At 48.9% G+C, this 18,345-nt stretch overlaps 1 protein-coding gene across 18 annotated transcripts in view; it reads left to right on the forward strand.

Moving 5' to 3' along the window:
• The first annotated feature begins 1,764 nt into the window (after positions 1-1,764).
• The window catches only part of ASAP1 (ArfGAP with SH3 domain, ankyrin repeat and PH domain 1), a 248,221-nt gene continuing 231,640 nt past the window's right edge, over positions 1,765-18,345 (forward strand). For 5 of the 18 annotated variants that reach the window (XM_040979281.1, XM_040979279.1, XM_040979282.1 and 2 more), the window contains exon 1: positions 4,042-4,513. In XM_040979281.1, the coding sequence (XP_040835215.1) occupies positions 4,388-4,513 (126 nt within the window). In that variant the 5' untranslated portion in view covers positions 4,042-4,387. Of the gene's footprint in view, positions 1,812-4,040; positions 4,514-18,345 lie in introns of those variants that run through there. The other 13 variants (XM_040979285.1, XM_040979284.1, XM_040979287.1 and 10 more) reach the window with 8 other exon arrangements.

The following is an 18,345-nucleotide window of genomic DNA, read 5'->3' on the forward strand; positions in this document are numbered from 1 at the left end:
CTACCCTGCATGGCTTTAGAATGCTCAGTACTCTGCCTCTTCCTCTCACCTGCGGCAGAAAGAACAGTCAGGGAATGGGGACGTAGATCAGAGCTGGGTGTGTGTGTACACGCAGACCAGCTTCTCTTAGAATATTCTAGTAGTTTTACTTGATCTTTAAATGAAATACATTTGGGACCTGGATAGGCTTTTTGTTATGCTTATTAAATGAAATGGCATGAGTGCACTTGGGAGACACTCCTTGTTAGGAACATGAGAAGATGCTTCATTCACGTGGAATATGACAGCAGAAGCCCAGCAATACAGCAAAGGAGATAGACCTGGCCCTCCTTCCTCTTGTTCCAGGAGGGCTTTCCTTTTCTTGACTTCATTAGGATGGCAAAACAGGAATTCCTGTGTGATGGAGCAGGTGAAGCAAGGACGTATGGATACTCCGGTTGCCTGGGTTGGGCTGTCCATCTGTCAGAGTGGCACTGTGTATGACAAAGAGACCAGTCGTACAGGCAGTGGAGAAAAGCACTGGATTTAGAGTCTGCCTGGCTCTGGGACATTAGCTTGCAGTGAGATTTCATTATGTTTCAGTTTCCGTTACTGTACCATTTGCATAACAGGGTTATTAGGTGAATGCATCAGGTGTTGTGTATATCAAAGCTCAGTGCAGTCCCTGGCCTAAGAAAGAGTTGCATCTCAGATCCGACCAGCCTTGGGTTTCTCTCTGGTAAATTTGGGATAATTTTTCTTAAGTTTATCTACTTATTTGAAAGGCAAAGTGACAGAGGGGGAGATAATTACGCTTACTTTATAAAGTTGTTAGAGGTTGAAGGCTATATTTCCAAATTGTGTACTTAGCTAAGTGGTACACAGGTGTTGGTGGCTGTTTTGTTTTTTGCAGAAGTATGAAAGTATGTCTCCAGATAGGTGTTTGTATCTGAACAGTAATTTTTACTTACCATGCGTCAGATCCTGCTAAGTGCTTTACGTGCTTTGTTTTCCCAGGTCTTCAGAACTCTGACAGGCCCTATCATTGCCTCTGTTTCATAGCTGTGAACACTGAGACTCAGAGAAGGGAGGCCCTGAGAAGGACTGACATGAACTTGTCTTTCTCATTTTAGAGCGAGCCTCACTCATGCTCCTGCACATGGACACCATGTCCTGTCCTGCCTGCTTCTCCTCCGCTCTGTCCCAGCAGGACATGAGGAACCTTTGAAGACACTCACTGGGTACCCCTGGGGGGCAGGCTGCCAAGAGTTCCTAGTGAGCACCCCAAGTCTTTACCCCTGGCTGCTTGACATATTGCAAATAAACTCCTTTATTAGGCAGATAGGAGGGAGATGTGCAGCTGGACGTGTCCACTCCTTGATGACAGTAGTGTCAGCAATGCCATCGTTGTCCAGCAGAAGCCACACCATGCAGGATACAGAGCACCCTGCTAGCACCTGGCTGTCGTACTTGGCCATGTCAGCAGGGCTCAGATGGGCCACAGGCATGTGGACTCTAGGGATTCCACCCAGTGTTGGAGGCGGAATTACGCTGATGACAACCAAGACAGCGCTTGCTTTATAAAAAGCTGTGTGTGCGCAAGTTTAAGTCTGTGCATGTTTTTTCTGGCTTTGGAACGGATGGTGTATATTTCTGGGCAGCTTCACATAAGAAATCCAGCACTGAAGCCTTTGCCCATGCCAGAATCTGTTTGCTTTCCGACGTTCAGGAATGGCTTTCAGGGTATTTGAGAAAATGAGAGGTACTGCTGGTTTGCACTGGGGCATGGTTTCCAATTTACAGAGGATTATGGCCTGTGAACCCCAGAAGTGGTGGGTAGAGGTGTGAACCTTTGGAATTCTAATTTCAGACCAGCCTGAGCAGGTATATGCTTACCCATGTACAATATCTCATTGTTGGCCTATTCCTTTCTTGGCCGCTGGAAGTATGGGGAGGAGCAGATCTATACCATAATCTTCCAATGAAACTGAAACAGCAGTTGATGGCAGCAGCTCCGGCTCTCTGGTGAGTTCAGTCGAGAAAGAAATCCCTGGCTGTTTACCGCTGCACAAGCTCAGCTCCTTGTGGTAATCTTGATTCTTTGCATGTGTAGACTCGAATTTATACACAAATCAGGTCCAGCTGGGAGGGATCTGGATGGGCATTTTGGCAACCCACCCCTTTATTTCACAGGCAATGGCACCAGGCTCAGTTATTAGGAGAAAAAATCTGGAACACTAGGCCTCCTGGAATCGAGGCAGCTCTATTCACTCACTTCAGGCTGAGTACCTAGGCTCCTGGTTATTGTTAACCCTGTGCGAGATACAGAGGATGCAAGCAGCTTCGAGCCTCAGGAGGGGGCAGGTCCTAGAGGACACCTTAGCATAGAAGACGGCAGTAAGTGCAAAAAGTCAAAGCCTGAGTTTATTTCCTGCCTAAGGATGGGTAAGCCGTGTTGGAGTGGAGGAAATGCCCAGTTCTTTATGGTTGGTGTGGGATTCAGTGAGCACCTTGTGAGGCCCTCCCTGGAGGCCCCTGACTTGCAGCCAGTGCCGAGAGATAAATCCTTTCCGCTTTCCGAGTGGCTGCCTTGTGCACAAAGCACAGGGTCTTGTGCGCTGTCATTGAACTTGCACGACAGCCTGCTGGGCTGCAGCCCTTATCGCTGTCCTCCACGTGAGGCAGCTGAGGGCTGGAGATCTTCTAGCCAGCAGGGCTATCTGTGTGGTTGGCCTTCCTCATTCTTCCCCATTCTGCACGTCACCTTGCCAGAGTCCTGTCTGCACGTTCCTTGTCCGGTAGCAGTGCCATCGCTTCTGCTCCTGGTATTCCCACCACGTTGGAGTGCACACCCCTGGATGTGTGTCCGTAGGCCCTCTCAGCGCGTGTCCCATCTCCAGGATATCTTAAGCACGTGCTTGGCTGCCCACTGTGCCGATAGATTTCCATTTGACCACCACTGGGTACCAGGGCTTGGACCCAAGGCTAAGTAAGACAGGGTCTCTGCCTGAGAGAGCCAGTTGTAGCGCGGGATAAACTGCCCCTCTCAGGATGGCAGCGGCTCAACCTGACCAGGCCACAAGGCCAGTCGGCTACTCCCATGGACTGCTTCTCTGGCCTACTAGCTCCATTCAAAGGAAATCTTCCTAAGGGTCTAGCTTTTTGCTTTTGTTCTTTGCAAAAACGAATTTCATCCTCAATCAGTTGTGAGAAAATTAAATGGGTTCTTGAGACTAAGTAGATTTAGTTTTTAAGAAGCTGGGGACCCAGGCGTTCCTTCTTGGGACTTGTGCCGAAATCTGGCATCTATTGAGCGGCCGATACCTTCCGCACCTGAAGCCTTTTACTCTCCCCCATCACGGTCCTTCCTCCAGGTTTTTTTAAAGTGCAAATCAAAGATGAAACACAGGCGCGCGCGCGCCCACAAAACGCCTCTATTTTCTCCAGGCATTTTAGTGACCCAAGCCAAGCAGGCAGAACTCTGCAGCTTGCAGCTGCGGTGAGCGCCCTGCACCGGGCGGGTGAGCGAGCGGGCGGCTGCCAGGCCAGGCCGGGAGCCGGCTCCCCGCACCCCCACGCGCCCCCGGCCCGCGGCCCTCGCAGCAGGAGGCGGCTCTCGCGGCCTCGCTTCCTGCACCCACACGCAACTAGAATAGAACACGCACAACTTTTGTCGGTGCCGCCCTCCGCACACCACCACCCCTGCTGCCGATCGCGTAAGGAGCTCGCGCCGGGGGCGGCAGGACGCGGCCGGGGTGGGGTGGCGTGGCGCGGGCAGGCGGAGGAGGACGCGGGCTTCCGGAGGACGCGGGCTTCCGGAGCCCGCAGCACCGCACGGCCGGGAACGAGGCCCGCGAGGCGACGCGCGCGCGGGGCGGGGGCCGGGCCGGGGGCGGCGCGCGGGCGGAGGGGGCGGCGGCGCGTGCGCAGAGCACTTCCTTGTTTGTCCCCGTGACTGGAGCTGAAGCGCCGCCCGCCCGCCCGGCTGGCCCGCCCGCCCGGCCCGGGGAGTGCGCGCCCAGTCAGTCAGTCAGTCGGGCCCTCGGCGTCCCCTGTCAGACTGCTGAGGAGCCGCGCTTGGGCGCCCCGGTCCGCCCCCGTGCCCCGCACGCGCGCTCCGAGCCCCCCGAGCCCGGCCGCCGACGCCGGCATGAGCTGAGGGAGGCGGGTCCCCGAGAGCCCCCTGCCTCGCGCGCGGCTCGGAGTTTGAAGGGCCCCGCGCCGAGCCCCGCCGCCCGCCTGCGTCCACGCAGAACCTTCTTGCCGCCGTCTCTGGGGACCGGAGCGGCGCACGCAGGCCGGGCGCCGGCGGCGGGGCGTTCATGAGCCGCCGGGCGGCCCGCGGCCCCGGGAGCCTGCGCCGTGACTCACCCCGCGCCCCCGCTTGTGTCTCGCCCCACCCGGCAGGATGCCGGACCAGATCTCCGTGTCCGAGTTCATCGCGGAGACCACCGAGGACTACAACTCGCCCACCACGTCGAGCTTCACTACGCGGCTGCACAACTGCAGGAACACGGTCACGCTGCTGGAGGAGGTAGGAAGGGCCGGGGCACGGACGCTCGCCGGGGTGGCGGTCCTGCCTCGGGGCGCAGCCGGGGGAGCCACACCCCTCCGGGATCCCTACCCCCCCAAAGTGAGCAGGGGACTTCAGACTTGCAGCCCACCGCCCGTGTGTCCGTGTGCGCACCCTGGCCGGGCTCCTGCGAGTTTCCAGGCCGGCGCATTGGCAGCTCAGAGAGGACTGAGCGAGCCCTGGACAACTTGAGGGTCGCACAACGGGGGAAGCCCTGTCTGGATCTTGCCCACCCTGTGCAAGTGGAGTTTCCACAGTTACGTGACCCTCTCGTAAGGCTCCCGAGTGGGCGGCTGCAGGCCACCAACGACAGAGACGCGAGGCAGCCGCGGTGGCCAAGGTCATCGGCAAGGGGCTTGGGGATGTGCCTCCAGGGCCCAGCTGCGCCCCGCGGGCTCAGCTAGAGATAAGGGTGGGGAAATAGAGAGCCCCGACTGGGCTTGCCTCTGTCCCAGCACTATTGCTTGCTTATCCTCCATGGGTAAGTTGAGCCCAGGTGGAAAGAGATGCTTTGCTTAGATCCCCACCCTTCTGGTTGTTAGGACCGCTGCGCCAGCAGGACTTGCCCTCACGGCACTGGCAGGCTGTGAAGGGAAGTCTGAGGCTGATGCAGCTGGGATGAGCTGACCAGATTTGATGCGGGGGTGGTGGGGGTTGCAGTAAAAAAACAGCTGCTTTTCTCTTCTCCTGTCCTCATGAAGGCATTGGGGGTGTTTGGGGACAGCGCCACGGGCAAAGCCATTTGGATTAAAATTTTTTTTTAAGTGGAATAATAGGATGGGAGGGATAAGGAGGCAACCGCAAGCTTAGGAGCTGCAGAAGCCTTTGGAACTTAATTAAAAATGGGGCCTTTGCCCCCGACCTCAGCTTCGTCCCTACTTACCAGAAAGCATCACCTACCTTGAAACAAGCTCAACCTGTCGCAACTATTCAAGGGGGGGAGGGTTAGGAAGGGAGGTTGATTTTTTCCTGGTGGATCGCTGTGCGGTTGTTTCATTTGGGGCTTGAGTTTCATAGGCATACTGTGTTGATGGGGTTTTTGATACTCCTGTGTGGACACATGCAGAACTGATACGGGGTTCGAGGGTCCTGAATGTTAGGGGAGTGATTCCTATTAGTGCTGGGTTGGCTCTTAGTCGCCCACCTGCCTGCCTGGCACTGGGAACGGGTTTGAGTGTCTCACTGTGCTTGGGGATGCTTCTAGAGAATTCTCTGGAGTCTGAGGTGGGTGGATGGGTGAATGAAGGAAATTTTTAAGTGGTTGGAGAAATGCCACCTAACTAGGTTTGTCTGAAAGCCGGTAGTATTTTTTTAATAGTCTTTGTAAACTGTCAGTCTGTTGCACTAGCCTGTTAGTGTCTGAAGTTAAATAGAGTTGCCAGGTGTTCAGTCCCATTGGGTGCTTGTCCCAGGCTTAATTGTAGTAAATTGGAGCATGTAGATCTAGAAGCATTTTGCGTCTTTTTTTCTGTTTTAATAGTGTGTGCTTCCAAAGGATGTGACATTGATTAGATTGAGCATTTATTTTCCTTTGAGGTAAGTTCTTCCTTACCTGCTGATGGAGCTGCCAGATATTTTAACTGAGTGTTCAGCCAGTGTTGCTGTGTGCTGCAGTGTGCGATAAGCATATTGGTGTTACTAGGTGTCAGGGCGTCTGCATATTCTGCAGTAGTGTGTAGGTTAAGGTTAGCATTCAATGACTTGAAGCTGCTGCTGATCCTGGCTTGATGCAGCTAAGTGTAAAAGTGAATGCAACAGGTGTGTGTGTGTGTGTGTGTGTGTGTGTGTGTGTGTGAATGTGAAAGAGAACATGAGGAGGGAAGGGGGGAACAGGGTTTAAGAGAAGGAATCTGTTTTACAAGGTTGGGAGGAAAAATAGATGTAAACATCTAATTGTTACCTGTGAACTGGAGAGGGCATTGGAGGAAGACTAGGTCCGAAGGCGTAGTTCGAGTGCGGGGAGGGGACTCGTGCTTACAGAGATACAGCAAGGAGTGTTTCGTGCAAGATGGCACAGTAATTTTGTGGTTCTTTTTGTGAACTTGAGAACAGTGCTGGTTAAGGCATCATTATCCCTAATCTGCATCTCTTAATTCCGGAAGCCTGTTCCAGAGGTTAAACTCAGTCGTTGCTTTCTGCAGAAATGTGAAATGTATCTTTAATTTCTTACTGATGGGTAACCACCACAGTCCAAATTTTATTTTTTTTACTCCTAATGTTACAGACATGAAAGGGGGTACATGATTGTAAATATATTAAATGGATCGCAATTCAGTTTTTAAAAAACTGGAAGTTCAAGATTACCACTCCAAATATAAGGAAAAATTTTGGGGCATACCACAAAATCTTGTTGGCATATACTTCACAAGTAAGGTATTTGGAAATTTTAAGAGTGCAGTTTATGTTACTTTGTGTTTATTCTTAGGGATAGTACTTTTAGGTACTTTTTTTGGTGCTGTGGAAACTCTGGATAGAAGTTAATTTGGCTAGCTTGGACTTCTTTTTTAAGTCTTAATATTTTTTTTTAAGATTTATTTATTTATTTTTTTATTGGAAAGGAAGATATACAGAGAGGAGAGACAGAGAGGAAGATCTTCCGTCCCATGATTCACTCCCCAAGTGAGTGCAAATGCCGATCTGAAGCCAGGAGCTTCTTCTGGGTCTCCCGCACGGGTGCAGGGTCCCAAGGCTTTGGACCGTCCTCGACTGCTTTCCCGGGCCACAGGCAGGGAGCTGGAAGGGAAGCGGGGCTGCTGGGATTAGAACCGGCGCCCATGTGGGATCCTGGGCGTTCAAGGCGAGGACATTAACCACTTGCGCCACCGTGCCGGGCCCTAAGTCTTAGTATTTAAGTGCCTTCCTCTTTATAGCCTGGCCTGCTGTTTTTGAGTTAGGAACATATACAGAGCTCTACCTAAAAGCAGTTAGATCTTCGAGTCTGCAAGCCCAGATGAACTGTACTGTCCCTTTGGCCAAGAGCGTGCTGTGTTGCACAGTTGTTGGTACTTTGATTTACATTTCCCAAGGATGCGCACTCTAGGGAATGAATCGGAAATACATGGTAAGAAGAGGCAGGAGAGCGTATGTCCGAGCTCACCTCTCGACTGAAAGGCCAGGCATGACTGTGGGCGTCCCAGTTTGGCTGGTTCAACAGTGGGTGCTTTTGGGAAGCAGGATGGGTTAGCTGGTGTCCTGCCAGTTTCATCCTGATGTCTGAGTATTTTCCAAGCAAAAAGCCAGTGTTTTGCCTACTCAGCAACCAAGAAAACACTGATGTGTGCCATTTCACTCGTGACCATTTGGAAAGTATGAGTTGGAAACAGTATTTTCCTGTTTGAGAGCAAACAGGCATTTTAGGACCACTGTGAGGAAGCCAGGGTGAGGGTGGTTAATATTTCAGTGCCTTTGGCGGACAGGAGGGAGGATCAACACGATGAAAGCTCTGGCAGGTCCGTCTGTTCATGTAGGGCTGGCACTCAATTTTGGTGACAGTAGAGGTGTGGTCCCCCATTTGTTGGGCAGCTCTGTACATGAGTCTGTTGAAAGCGTATGGTCTCCCCGATAACATTTAACCCTCTTGCACTCTGTGATGGAGGAGTAATTATTATCTCTGTTTTACAGAGAAGAAAATTGAGGCCCAAATAGAAGAAGTGATTATCTCCAAAGTCAAGTACACAACACTGAGTTTTAGTAGATCTTTAAAGACGTAAAGCAGATGTTCCAAGTGTCTACAGCAACAGCTGTGGCTTCTCCTTTGGGTCTCACCAAACAGGTCCTTGACTTTGTCAGAGGCTTAGTGTTTCTTCATGCCTGTGTGTGCCAGCAAGTTTGGTGCTTTCACAAGCTGGATATTGGGGTATAAGTTACGAGCAGCATTTTGTTCAACATACCCTTTAGGAGTACCCGCCATGTGCAGGTTACTTTGCCAAGCTTTACCGAAGGTACTGGGATTTTATCTGGGTTGTGCTAGAGAAGCTAATGATCTTCAAGAAGTAAGGCAGTAACTTAACTGGGTGGAGAAGGAAGGTTGCTATGTTGGGGATACTGACTCAACCACTCAAATCACCTTTCTGCCAATATTCAAATGATGGGCTGCCTCTTACGTGCCCAGAAGTGTGTAAGACCTGGAGAGAGAAAGGTGACCATCAAGAGATACAGTGAAAAGTTTTCTGAAGAGTTGGCATCAGAAGCTTGTCCTAATGTGTGTGGATGGTGTGTTCAGTTCTTCCTGAAGGTGAATGCATGGAAATCAGCGTGAAGAAATGAGTGAAGACACGAAATGTAGATTTGTGATCAAGGGCTCTGTCGTAAAAATAATAACAATACTCATCAAGTATTAGTGTTTGATTCACAAGCCCTGTTCATGTTATTATTTAATGCTTATCTTTACCCTGCTATTATTTTCATAGGCCATGGTTTATAGGTGAAGAAATTAAGGATTACAACAGTTAGGTATTTTGCCCAAGGCAACACAGCCACTGAGTAATGGACTTGCAAATTAATCTCCTGTCTGCAGAGTGCCCATGCATGTCAGTCAGACTTGATCTGAATTTGTGTCTTCCTGTATCGCTGATGTAAGTTTTCCTTTCATTCCATGTGCTCTTGAGTGTCTTCAGCCACCAGTGACTCTAGGCTGTCAGTCTTTTGAGAAATGCAGTGAAGTCTTTAAGTAGTGTTCTGTGGAATCTTACACACAGGAATTTGGTGTCCTGAACTTGATGTCTTCATCATCAGCTCCCACTATTATTCAGTGCAAGTACATTGCTTCTTAAATTTTGAAACCTGGTAAGCTTAATAAGAGTGCTGCTTAAAATATTAAATTGCATGCACCGGCCCATTAGTTACCATCCCGCCCTGTAGATTGTAGTCTCTCTCTCTTTTTTTTTAAGATTTATTTTATTTTTTATTGCAAAGTCAGATATGCAGAGAGGAGGAGAGACAGAGAGCAAGATCTTCTGTCTGATGATTAATGCTCCAAGTGACCACAACAGACAGTGCTGCGCTGATCCAAAGCCAGCAGCCAAGAACTTCCTCCAGGTCTCCCACACAACTGGGAAGCGGGGCTGCTGGAATTAGAACCAGTGCCCATATAGGATCCTGTCGCTTTCAAGGCAAGGACTTTAGCCCCTAAGCCACTGTGCCAGGCCCGCTCTCTCTTTTTCTAATGTCAAAAAGGATTTAGAGTAAAATCAAGGTTGGACTTTTTGCTAAGGTAAAGCATAAGTGTTTAGATCTGTCCCTGACCTCTTTAGGAGGAAACAATAAAACATATCCCATCATGCCAGCATCAGTTCTGTAGCCTACGTGTGTGTCCCAGTGATGAAGGTGAGTTTTCTCTGGACACATATGGCAAATGGCAGTGGGTGAGAATGAGTTTGACTGTGGTCCAGAAAGAAGGAAATTTCCTGCTTGTGCTATAACTCATGTTTTTATTTTTTTTATTCTAAGAATAAGGTACAACACTGTGAACTAAGTAGATATTCCATGCTAAAGCTTCTTGCTGAAGTTGTTTGCTTTTTATATACACTTTTGAAATTTGAAAAATATTTTCTGTATCATCTGATGACAGCTAATTCTGGTGGCATCTTTAGTCTTCCTTACATATAAATAAATCAAGGCTTAAAGAGGTTAAATGCTTGGCCTTATAGTAAGCAATACACTTGGTCTGTGAATGGAAGATCTCTGTTTTGGAAACTTGATTTCGTTGTCTTGTGTGTGTGCTAGGTTTTCTGTCTTGTAGGATTCATGAAAAATACTTCCTATACTTGATTCTGTTGTCAAGAGGAAAACATTTGGGCAGAGGGAAAAGAGCCTTGCTTTCTCTTTGCTCCTGAAATTTCTTTTTGGATCTTTGAGTCCCTGCTATTTGTGGTGAAAGACAGAACTGCCAGCAGTCCTGCCTTAACTGGGAAGATGCAAAAATGATTGTGGGGCTTCCAGCCCCACCCTAACATACTTAGTTGTGCTGTTGACCAATCTGTCTGCCTTTGAACGGCCTGCAATCCTGGCTTAAGAATTGCTACTGTCTGTTGTACTTGCCACAGGGCTTGCTGGCTGACTCCAGCTCCCTGGCCATCTATCACCTTACTTTTTTTGCTGGGGGCTTGTTGCTCAGGGAATTGCAAATTTTATAATCTAAAGGGACCTTGGAGAAAATTTAGTCCAGGGCTTGTCATCCTGGGAGCGTGATCTCCAAAAGACCTATAAGAGGGTGTTGAATATTTGTCAGCCTCTACAGTGTATTAAGGAAAACATAACGGGTACTCCTGACAGCGTGGTTCATTGTAATGCTAATGGTTTTGGCCAGCATGCATCAGCTCCATGGTAGAACACTGTCTTCTACCAATCATGTGAGCTCACGCCTGTTTATAGGTGCCTCAGTGTAGGAGAGCCAAGCACTGTCTCATTCATGTGATCGGCTTACTAGAAGAGCCTTCTGACTTTTTTATTCCTGTGGGAGAAAGCTTAGGAATGATGCAGACCCATACTGCATCTTCCTTAATCCTGTTGGTTTGGAATGTTGAAACTGAGACCTAGAGAAGAAAATGATCCAAAATTTACCTCAGAGTTCCTGACTGTCACCCCAGAGCTCTTTACATTCTGTTCTCCAGCAGGGTGGCAGGGGCTGATGGTGCGTGGCAAGGGACTCTCCTCCAGCACCATTCCTCGGAACTGCTGTGGGGCATGTGGGGAGGAGAGGAAGAGGAAGTTGGGATCCCAGCTTGTGAGCCCAGTCTGCTGGTCTGAGGCATGTTGTTGGAGGTCATGGCAGCCCTCCCTGATGTCAGGCCAGCAGGCTGTCATCAGGGATGGTTTGTGGTGTTGAATGTTCAGATGCCACTGAAACCTTTGCCTTTGTTGTATGGGAGTCCAGAAAGCCTCAGAGAAATGGTTTCCATTTATATAACCTACTCATTTGGGGGCACTGTAGCCTGTTCTTGGCCTTGGCCATGGCCATTTCCATATGCAAGTGATGGGTTTGGGGACTGTGTCACTTCATGTCAGCCCCCATTTCTGCATTTGGTAACTACAGATCTTTGCTTAAGGCCATAGTGGATGTTAGGCACTCATGAAGTGACTTCACGAGCTGGTCAAATGGGACCCTGTGAATGTCAAGGACTGGGCTGGGCAGAGGAGTCAGCTCCCCTCCAGGGGCAGGGAGGCGGTGGGTAAGTTAGGGTAGAAGCATTTCTAGGTGAGAAAACAGACAAGAAATCTCTCCACTGTGGAGCAGTGGTGACCACTGAGTTGGAGAGGGCAGAGTACCTTTGCCTAGGTTAGTTGGAGCCCAGTTGCTTGCGTAACTTGTAGAGTGTGAGGGACAAGTTGTTGAGCTTTCCTGTTTCTTGGTTTCCTCATAGCAATGGTGCCTACCTCTATTGTGTATTTGTGAAATGCTTGCAACAGGGCCTGGAAGGGTGATTAGTCCGTAAATGATTTCCTCTTTCCTGTTAAATATGTGTTATTACTGCATTAGACCATTTTACCTGAGAAGGCAGTACTGGTAGAGTAGGTGATGAGGAGATGAGATAGCAGAGCCCACTCTGTACGCTTCACGGACCCTGTACACAGATGGACTAAGAGGGAGAGCTAGGATGGCATCAGACACTTTGACCATGGAGGGTGAGGGTTACAGCCAGGTGGACGGCGAGTGTAACTGTGTACTTAGCCCTTGGTGGTACTGCTGTCTGAAATGAGGAACCAGTGACTAGTGCTGTCGGGTCTCGGTCCAGCTCAGCTCTCCCAGCACAGCTGCCCTGGTTCTTTGTGCTGTGCCTGTGTTCTCCTTCCTCGGTGCCTCAGGACAGGAGAGTGTGGCCCTTTTGATGAGCTTGCCTTTGGGGTGCTGAGCTTTTCTCTCCCTTGCAGAATGACTTGCAGGTCTTTGGTTCTGGCCATTTGTGGGAAGTGCTGGGGAAAGCATTTCTGCCTTGGTTTCTGACTGAGCAGGGGCAGCTAGGGTATGTGCTTTGCTGATTGCAGCTGGAAGCACCAGGCCACAGGGAATTCCACTCCAGCTTGGAGGCAGGAGCCTTAAAGCAGAAATGATAATGCTAACATTCTTTGTGGCTTCTTTTCATTGTCAGTAAAATGAATGTTAATTGTTTGTGGGGCAGGTCAGATTGAGGGAAACTTGACTTCACTAGGCTTATTTATTTATTTATTGTGAATTTGTTTTTCTTGGGGTGAGGGCACAGGGTGGGTTGCCTTGGGGGAGTACCCTCCAGGCAGTGTCCTGCCAGTCTTCCTGGGAGGTCTTGTGGAGCCTTTTCTTGGTGCTGCTATTGCTGCCAGCACCCTCTTTGGGGCTGCTGCTCCTTGGAAGAGACCTCCCTGCTGCCCACCTCTGCCGCATTGTTCACCACCGCCTCCTCCCAGGATTTCTTGCTCTTGGGAGAGCTTGCGTTGTGCTCTGTCTCTTCCAGGTCGCCATTAACCAACTGCTCCTTGGGCTTTTCCATTTCGTTCTCCTGAGGAACCTCCTGGGCATTTTGCTTTTTCTTCTTTTTGGGTTTTTCCTGCACCTCCTCGCGCTGCTTCAGGGTGCTGCTGCTGGTCTGCGAAGATGCCAACGCCAGCACTGCCAGGTGCTGCTTCTCCTCCTTTAGGCGTTTCTCTTGCTTCTCCAGCTTGCAGGTGATCTTCACGGCTGCCTCCTCCTGGTTCAGACTGCACTAGGTTTAACAGAATGTGGAAGTTTCCTTTGGACTCTGCCGGGCCTGGGACAGCATCTGAGTAGCCCCGTATTGTAACGCTGTTTATGTCAGTTACCTAAGAATTGTAGTGCCAAGGCTACCGTATAATTTTCCCCAAAGAACTGGGATATGAATTCTTTTGTGAAAGGAAGGACCCAGTTTAGCCATCCAGAAGCTAGGCAGCAGAATCACATCATGCGTCCAGGGAAGTCAAACCCAAAAGATGAATACATTTTGTTACCAACTATTGCAAGAAAGCAAAATGTTGGCCTTGTCAAGATTTTGTCAGTGGAGCTGTGGATGTGCTTTGGATGGTGCTAAATATAAACTCTTCCCAGATCTTTCCATTATTAACATAGCCCTGATACCTTCTGTTTCTGGAACATTGTGCCTGGGGGACTCGGCTGGAGGGATGGCCATGGCCTAGTGCTGAGCTTGGCTTTCAGCACCCAATGGGCTGTGAGGAGGGAGTGGTAACCGTGTTATTATGGCATAAATGCAACAGAAGAGGAAAAAGACCTCAAAGATCATCTAGTCTAACTCCTCTTAGAGATGAGAAACATGTTAGATTATTTTGTGAATAGCAACAGACCAGGTCCTGTGCCCCTATTCCTCCTAGGAAAATGGCAAATGACACAGTTTTTACCTACCATGTCCCTCATGGGTTGGGGGGATCTACTGGATCTTGGAAAAGGCGTATCTGGGAAGAATTAGAATAGTTCCACTTGGATCAGGAGGCCGTTTTTGGTTCCATAATCCTCAGCCAGGATGAAGAGTGGAACTGAGTCTTCCCTCTTGGACAGGCCTAGGGGTAATGGTGTATCAGAGCATGGCAGGAAATCAGAAACACAGTGTCCCACGTTGCAAGATCACACGGCCAAGCTGCGATGGGATCCAGGCTTTCGGTTTTGATCTTCGTTTTTCTTTGAGGTACAAGTTAGATGGAGACAAGGTATCTCACAGATTACAGGGAGAAGCGGTAGGCCATGTAAGGTAGATGAATGCCAAGCATCATTGGCACTCAGATGTTCCTTTCTTACCCTTCCCTCTGCCAGCCTCACAGTTCCCTGACCCCTTCTGCTCCATGTTCACTGGGATAGCCTGAAGGGCTGTGGTCAGGACACTGTGCCACTTTGTTTTAGCTTTGCTGATGTCCACAGAGAGTGCCATTCTGCACAGGGTGCGTAGGTGGTGAAGAAATACCCATTTCCCTTAACTGCACGGTGCGGACAGCCATGATGCTTCTCTAGAAAACTGGGCAGGGCAACTGCCTCCCTGGGGAAATTGCTGGTATGACTGGCTTTCCCGCAGGATTAAATGCCAAACTGCCTAAAGGTCTGGTGAGCGCTGACAGCTTTCCTTCCATCCAATAACTATCTTCACTGCCCTGTTACAAATGAAGTAAAATGTGAACTTCTTCATTGTTTATAAATAAGGGGGGGCTTAGTTTCAGTTTCATTAAGCATTTTTATGATGCCCGTTTCCTTTTCCTTGTAATGTTTATTCACATTAATACCATTTACATAAAATTAGGTACTCCTTATTTCTGCAAAGTGCAAATCAAAATAAGCATTTACTGCTGGCCCAGCAGCTGCTGCTGCTTTAATAATAGTAATATTTTTCATAGTAATGCAAGTGAGTGCACTGCCTCCCAGTAAATAAAACGATGCCAAGCTGAATAACACAGCCACCATCCCAAGGCGTCGGCGTTTTGCGTATGAGTTTGGAAAATTTCAGAATCTGCGAATGCTGCAATTAAGCAACTCCTCTTTGTAGGAACTGTATTGGATGCCGTCACACATCATACTGAACTGAATCATTCCAAGAGCTGTGGGTGTGCTTGAGGGGGCAGGGTGCTGCTTCTCCGTTTTCCAGAAGATGAACCAGGCCTAGAAAGGGTTCATCAACGCAGTCCGTGGTCTTTCTACTTTGAGCTCATCCATAGGGAAAATGTTATACACACACATACACACACACACACACACACATGAGTGAGGTGCAAACTGGAAAGGGGCTTCTGCTGAAACATGAGGTGTTTAGGTTAGACTTGCAAACGAACTTCCTGAGAGGGTATTACATTCAAACTAGTTGACCACAGAAGTAGATTATTTCCCTTTGGTTTTAGGAGAGTTTGGTTGAACTAAATTTGTTCCTATTTTCTCCTTGTAGAATCAACCACTTTCATTAGCTTATGAGTATGAGTATCAGGGTCAGGGCATTTTTCCCACATCAACCTACCCATCTTTTTTCTTTAAAAAAGATTTATTCATTTTTATTACAAAGTCAGATATACAGAGAAGAGGAGAGACAGCAAGATCTTCCGTCCGATAACTCACTCCCCAAGTGACCGCAACGGCCAGTGCTGCGCCAGTCCAAAGCCAGGAGCCAGGAACCTCCTCCAGGTCTCCCACACAGGTGTAGGGTCCCAAAGCATTGGGGCTCTCCTCAACTGCTTTCCCAGGCCACAGGCAGGGAGCTGGATGGGAAGTGGGGCTGCTGGGATTAGAACCGGCGCCCATATGGGATCCTGGGCTTTCAAGGCGAAGACTTTATCCACATCGCCACGCTGCTGGGCCCCATCCGTCCTTTTTGTTTTACCTTGTTGGCACTCTAAATATTTGGCCAAAGGAATATGTAGTGGACCAACATTGTGTCCAAGTGTTATTTTTTTTTTAAGGATTTATTTTTATTATTTTTTTATTGGAAAGGCGGATATACAGAGAGGAGAGACAGAGAGGAAGATCTTCCATCTGATGATTCACTCCCCAAGTGAGCGCAACGGCCGATACTATGCCGATCCGAAGCCAGGAGCCTCTTCCGGGTCTCCCACACGGGTGCAGGTTCCCAAAGCTTTGGGCCGTCCTTGACTGCTTTCCCAGGCCACAGGCAGAGAGCTGGAAGGGAAGCGGGGCTGCTGGGATTAGAACCGGTGCCCATATGGGATCCTGGGCGTGCAAGGCGAGGACCTTTAACCACTTGCGCCACCGCGCCGGGCCCTGCTATTGTTTTTTTTTTAAGGATTTGTTTATTTGAAAAGCAGAGTTAGAGAAGGAGAGAGAGACTGAAAGACTTCCATCTGCTGTTTCACTCCCCACACAACCACAATGGCCACAGCGGGGTCTGTCCTGTGCCAGGAGCCAGGAATGCCTCTTCCGGCTCTCCCACATGGGTTGCAGGTGCCCAAAAACTTGGGCTATTTCCTACTGCTTTCCCAGGCCATTAATTGCAAGTGGAACATCTGGGACTTGAACTGATATCTATATGGGATACCGGTGTTGCAGGCAGTGACTTTACTTGTTCAGCTGCAATGCTGCCCTCCGATTTATAATTATTGAAGGCAGACCTGGTAAGGGGATTCCAACTCTTGCCAAGTTCTACTCTCTGGACATTAGTTAAACGTCTATCTATTGCATAGAACAGTAGAAAAACACACAGTCATTACGTATCTTGAAGACTGTGTCAGATTCAGAGCAGACCTGAGCACTGAGCCAGATTTCATGATCTGTCCTTTTGACGTCTATTCTGCAGTCATCCATTGAGTTAATAGTGCCAGGGACGGTGATAACCATTTGAGTACCAGTTGTGGACGGCTCTGAGAACCTTGCTCCTCACCTCCCTATCACCCAGCTAATGCATGCTGCAGGGAAGGCTCAAACCTGGGTCTGGTGGAGGGCATTCGGTGAGATGCTTTAAATTGTTACTCGAGATGCTGTCAGGGTCCTCCACTTCTGATTCTGTTTCCTGCTGATGTGCACACTGGGAGACTGTAGATGAAAACTGAAATGCTTGGGGTCCTGCCAGCCATGAGGAAGACCTGGGTTGAGTTCTGGCTTTGAACTGGTCCAGCTTTGGCTGTTGTGTGCATTTGGGGGGAGTAAGCCAGTGGATAGATTTCTTTTTCTTTGAAATAAAATTTTAAAAAGCACACATACACACACAAAAACAAAGCCAAATAAAATGCAAACCTAGATCTGCCTGACTCCATAGACTACACCTTGCCCTCTGCTAAAGTGATTCAGCTGCATAGTAAATGGAAACAAGTCTTACTGGGGAAGAGTGCGCGCATGCACACACACAGATAGTTTTCCCCTTCTGATTTGTTGCCTTTAGGTTGAGTGGGAGGCATTTAAATATAGATCATTTACAGCAGCCATCTGGGGGCAGACAGTTCATGATGTGGTATGAAAGAGCTTAATGAGAGAATTGGTATTTTCAAAGAAGTTGACCCCTCTGCTTTTTCTTTACAGATGCTAAGTAGTGAATCTCATGATTTTAGAGCACTTGTGCCCTGCCTTTATTTTCTAACACATTTGAAGCCTGCCAACTTACATCATCTACATAGTGCTTTGTTAGGGGGAAAAAAATCATTTCTTGCTTTGGCAGTTGACAAAACTGCTCAAAAAGCTAGAATGGTTTTTGCAAGGCTGTTCAGTTGTGGGGCATGATGGGGCTAGGAGCCTTTTCTGCTGGCAGTCCTATCCCCTGCCCCAGGTTTACCATCTGAAAGAAACAGACCTGGATGGTACAGGGTGCTTTACCCAATAGCTTATAAGCTAAGGAATGCTAATTGGCATTAAAAAATACAAACGTTGTTGTGTGGTTATTCTTTGGTAATTGGCATTGTTAGATCCCTCTCCCACCACTCACTATTGCCCTTACGTGACCCACTCTTTGCAGTGTTCCCTGCTGCTACTACCTCCTCCTCCACCCTCTTTTAAACTTTGGGCATTTCAACATTTAAGTTAAAATTTTTTTTGAAGATTTATTTTTATTAGGAGGAGAGACAAAGAGGAAGATCTTCCGTCCGTTCATTCACTAAGTGACCACAATGGCTGTAGCTTAGCCAATTGGAAACCAGGAGCCTCCGCTAGGTCTCCCACACAGGTGCAGGGTCCCAAGGCTTTGGGCCGTCCTCACTGCTTTCCCAGGCCACAAGCAGGGAGCTGGATGGGAAGTGGGGCTGCCGGGATTAGAACCGGCACCCATATGAAATCCCGGTGCATAAAAGGCAAGGACTAACTGCCAGACTATCACGCCAGGCCCTTTAAGTTAAATATTTACACAAATACATAATAGAGATTAGTGCGTCTGTGTGTG

The sequence above is a fragment of the Ochotona curzoniae genome, unplaced genomic scaffold (assembly GCF_017591425.1).
Source record: "Ochotona curzoniae isolate NIBS_2020 unplaced genomic scaffold, NIBS_Ocur_1.0 contig_3190, whole genome shotgun sequence".
Lineage (NCBI taxonomy): Eukaryota > Metazoa > Chordata > Mammalia > Lagomorpha > Ochotonidae > Ochotona > Ochotona curzoniae.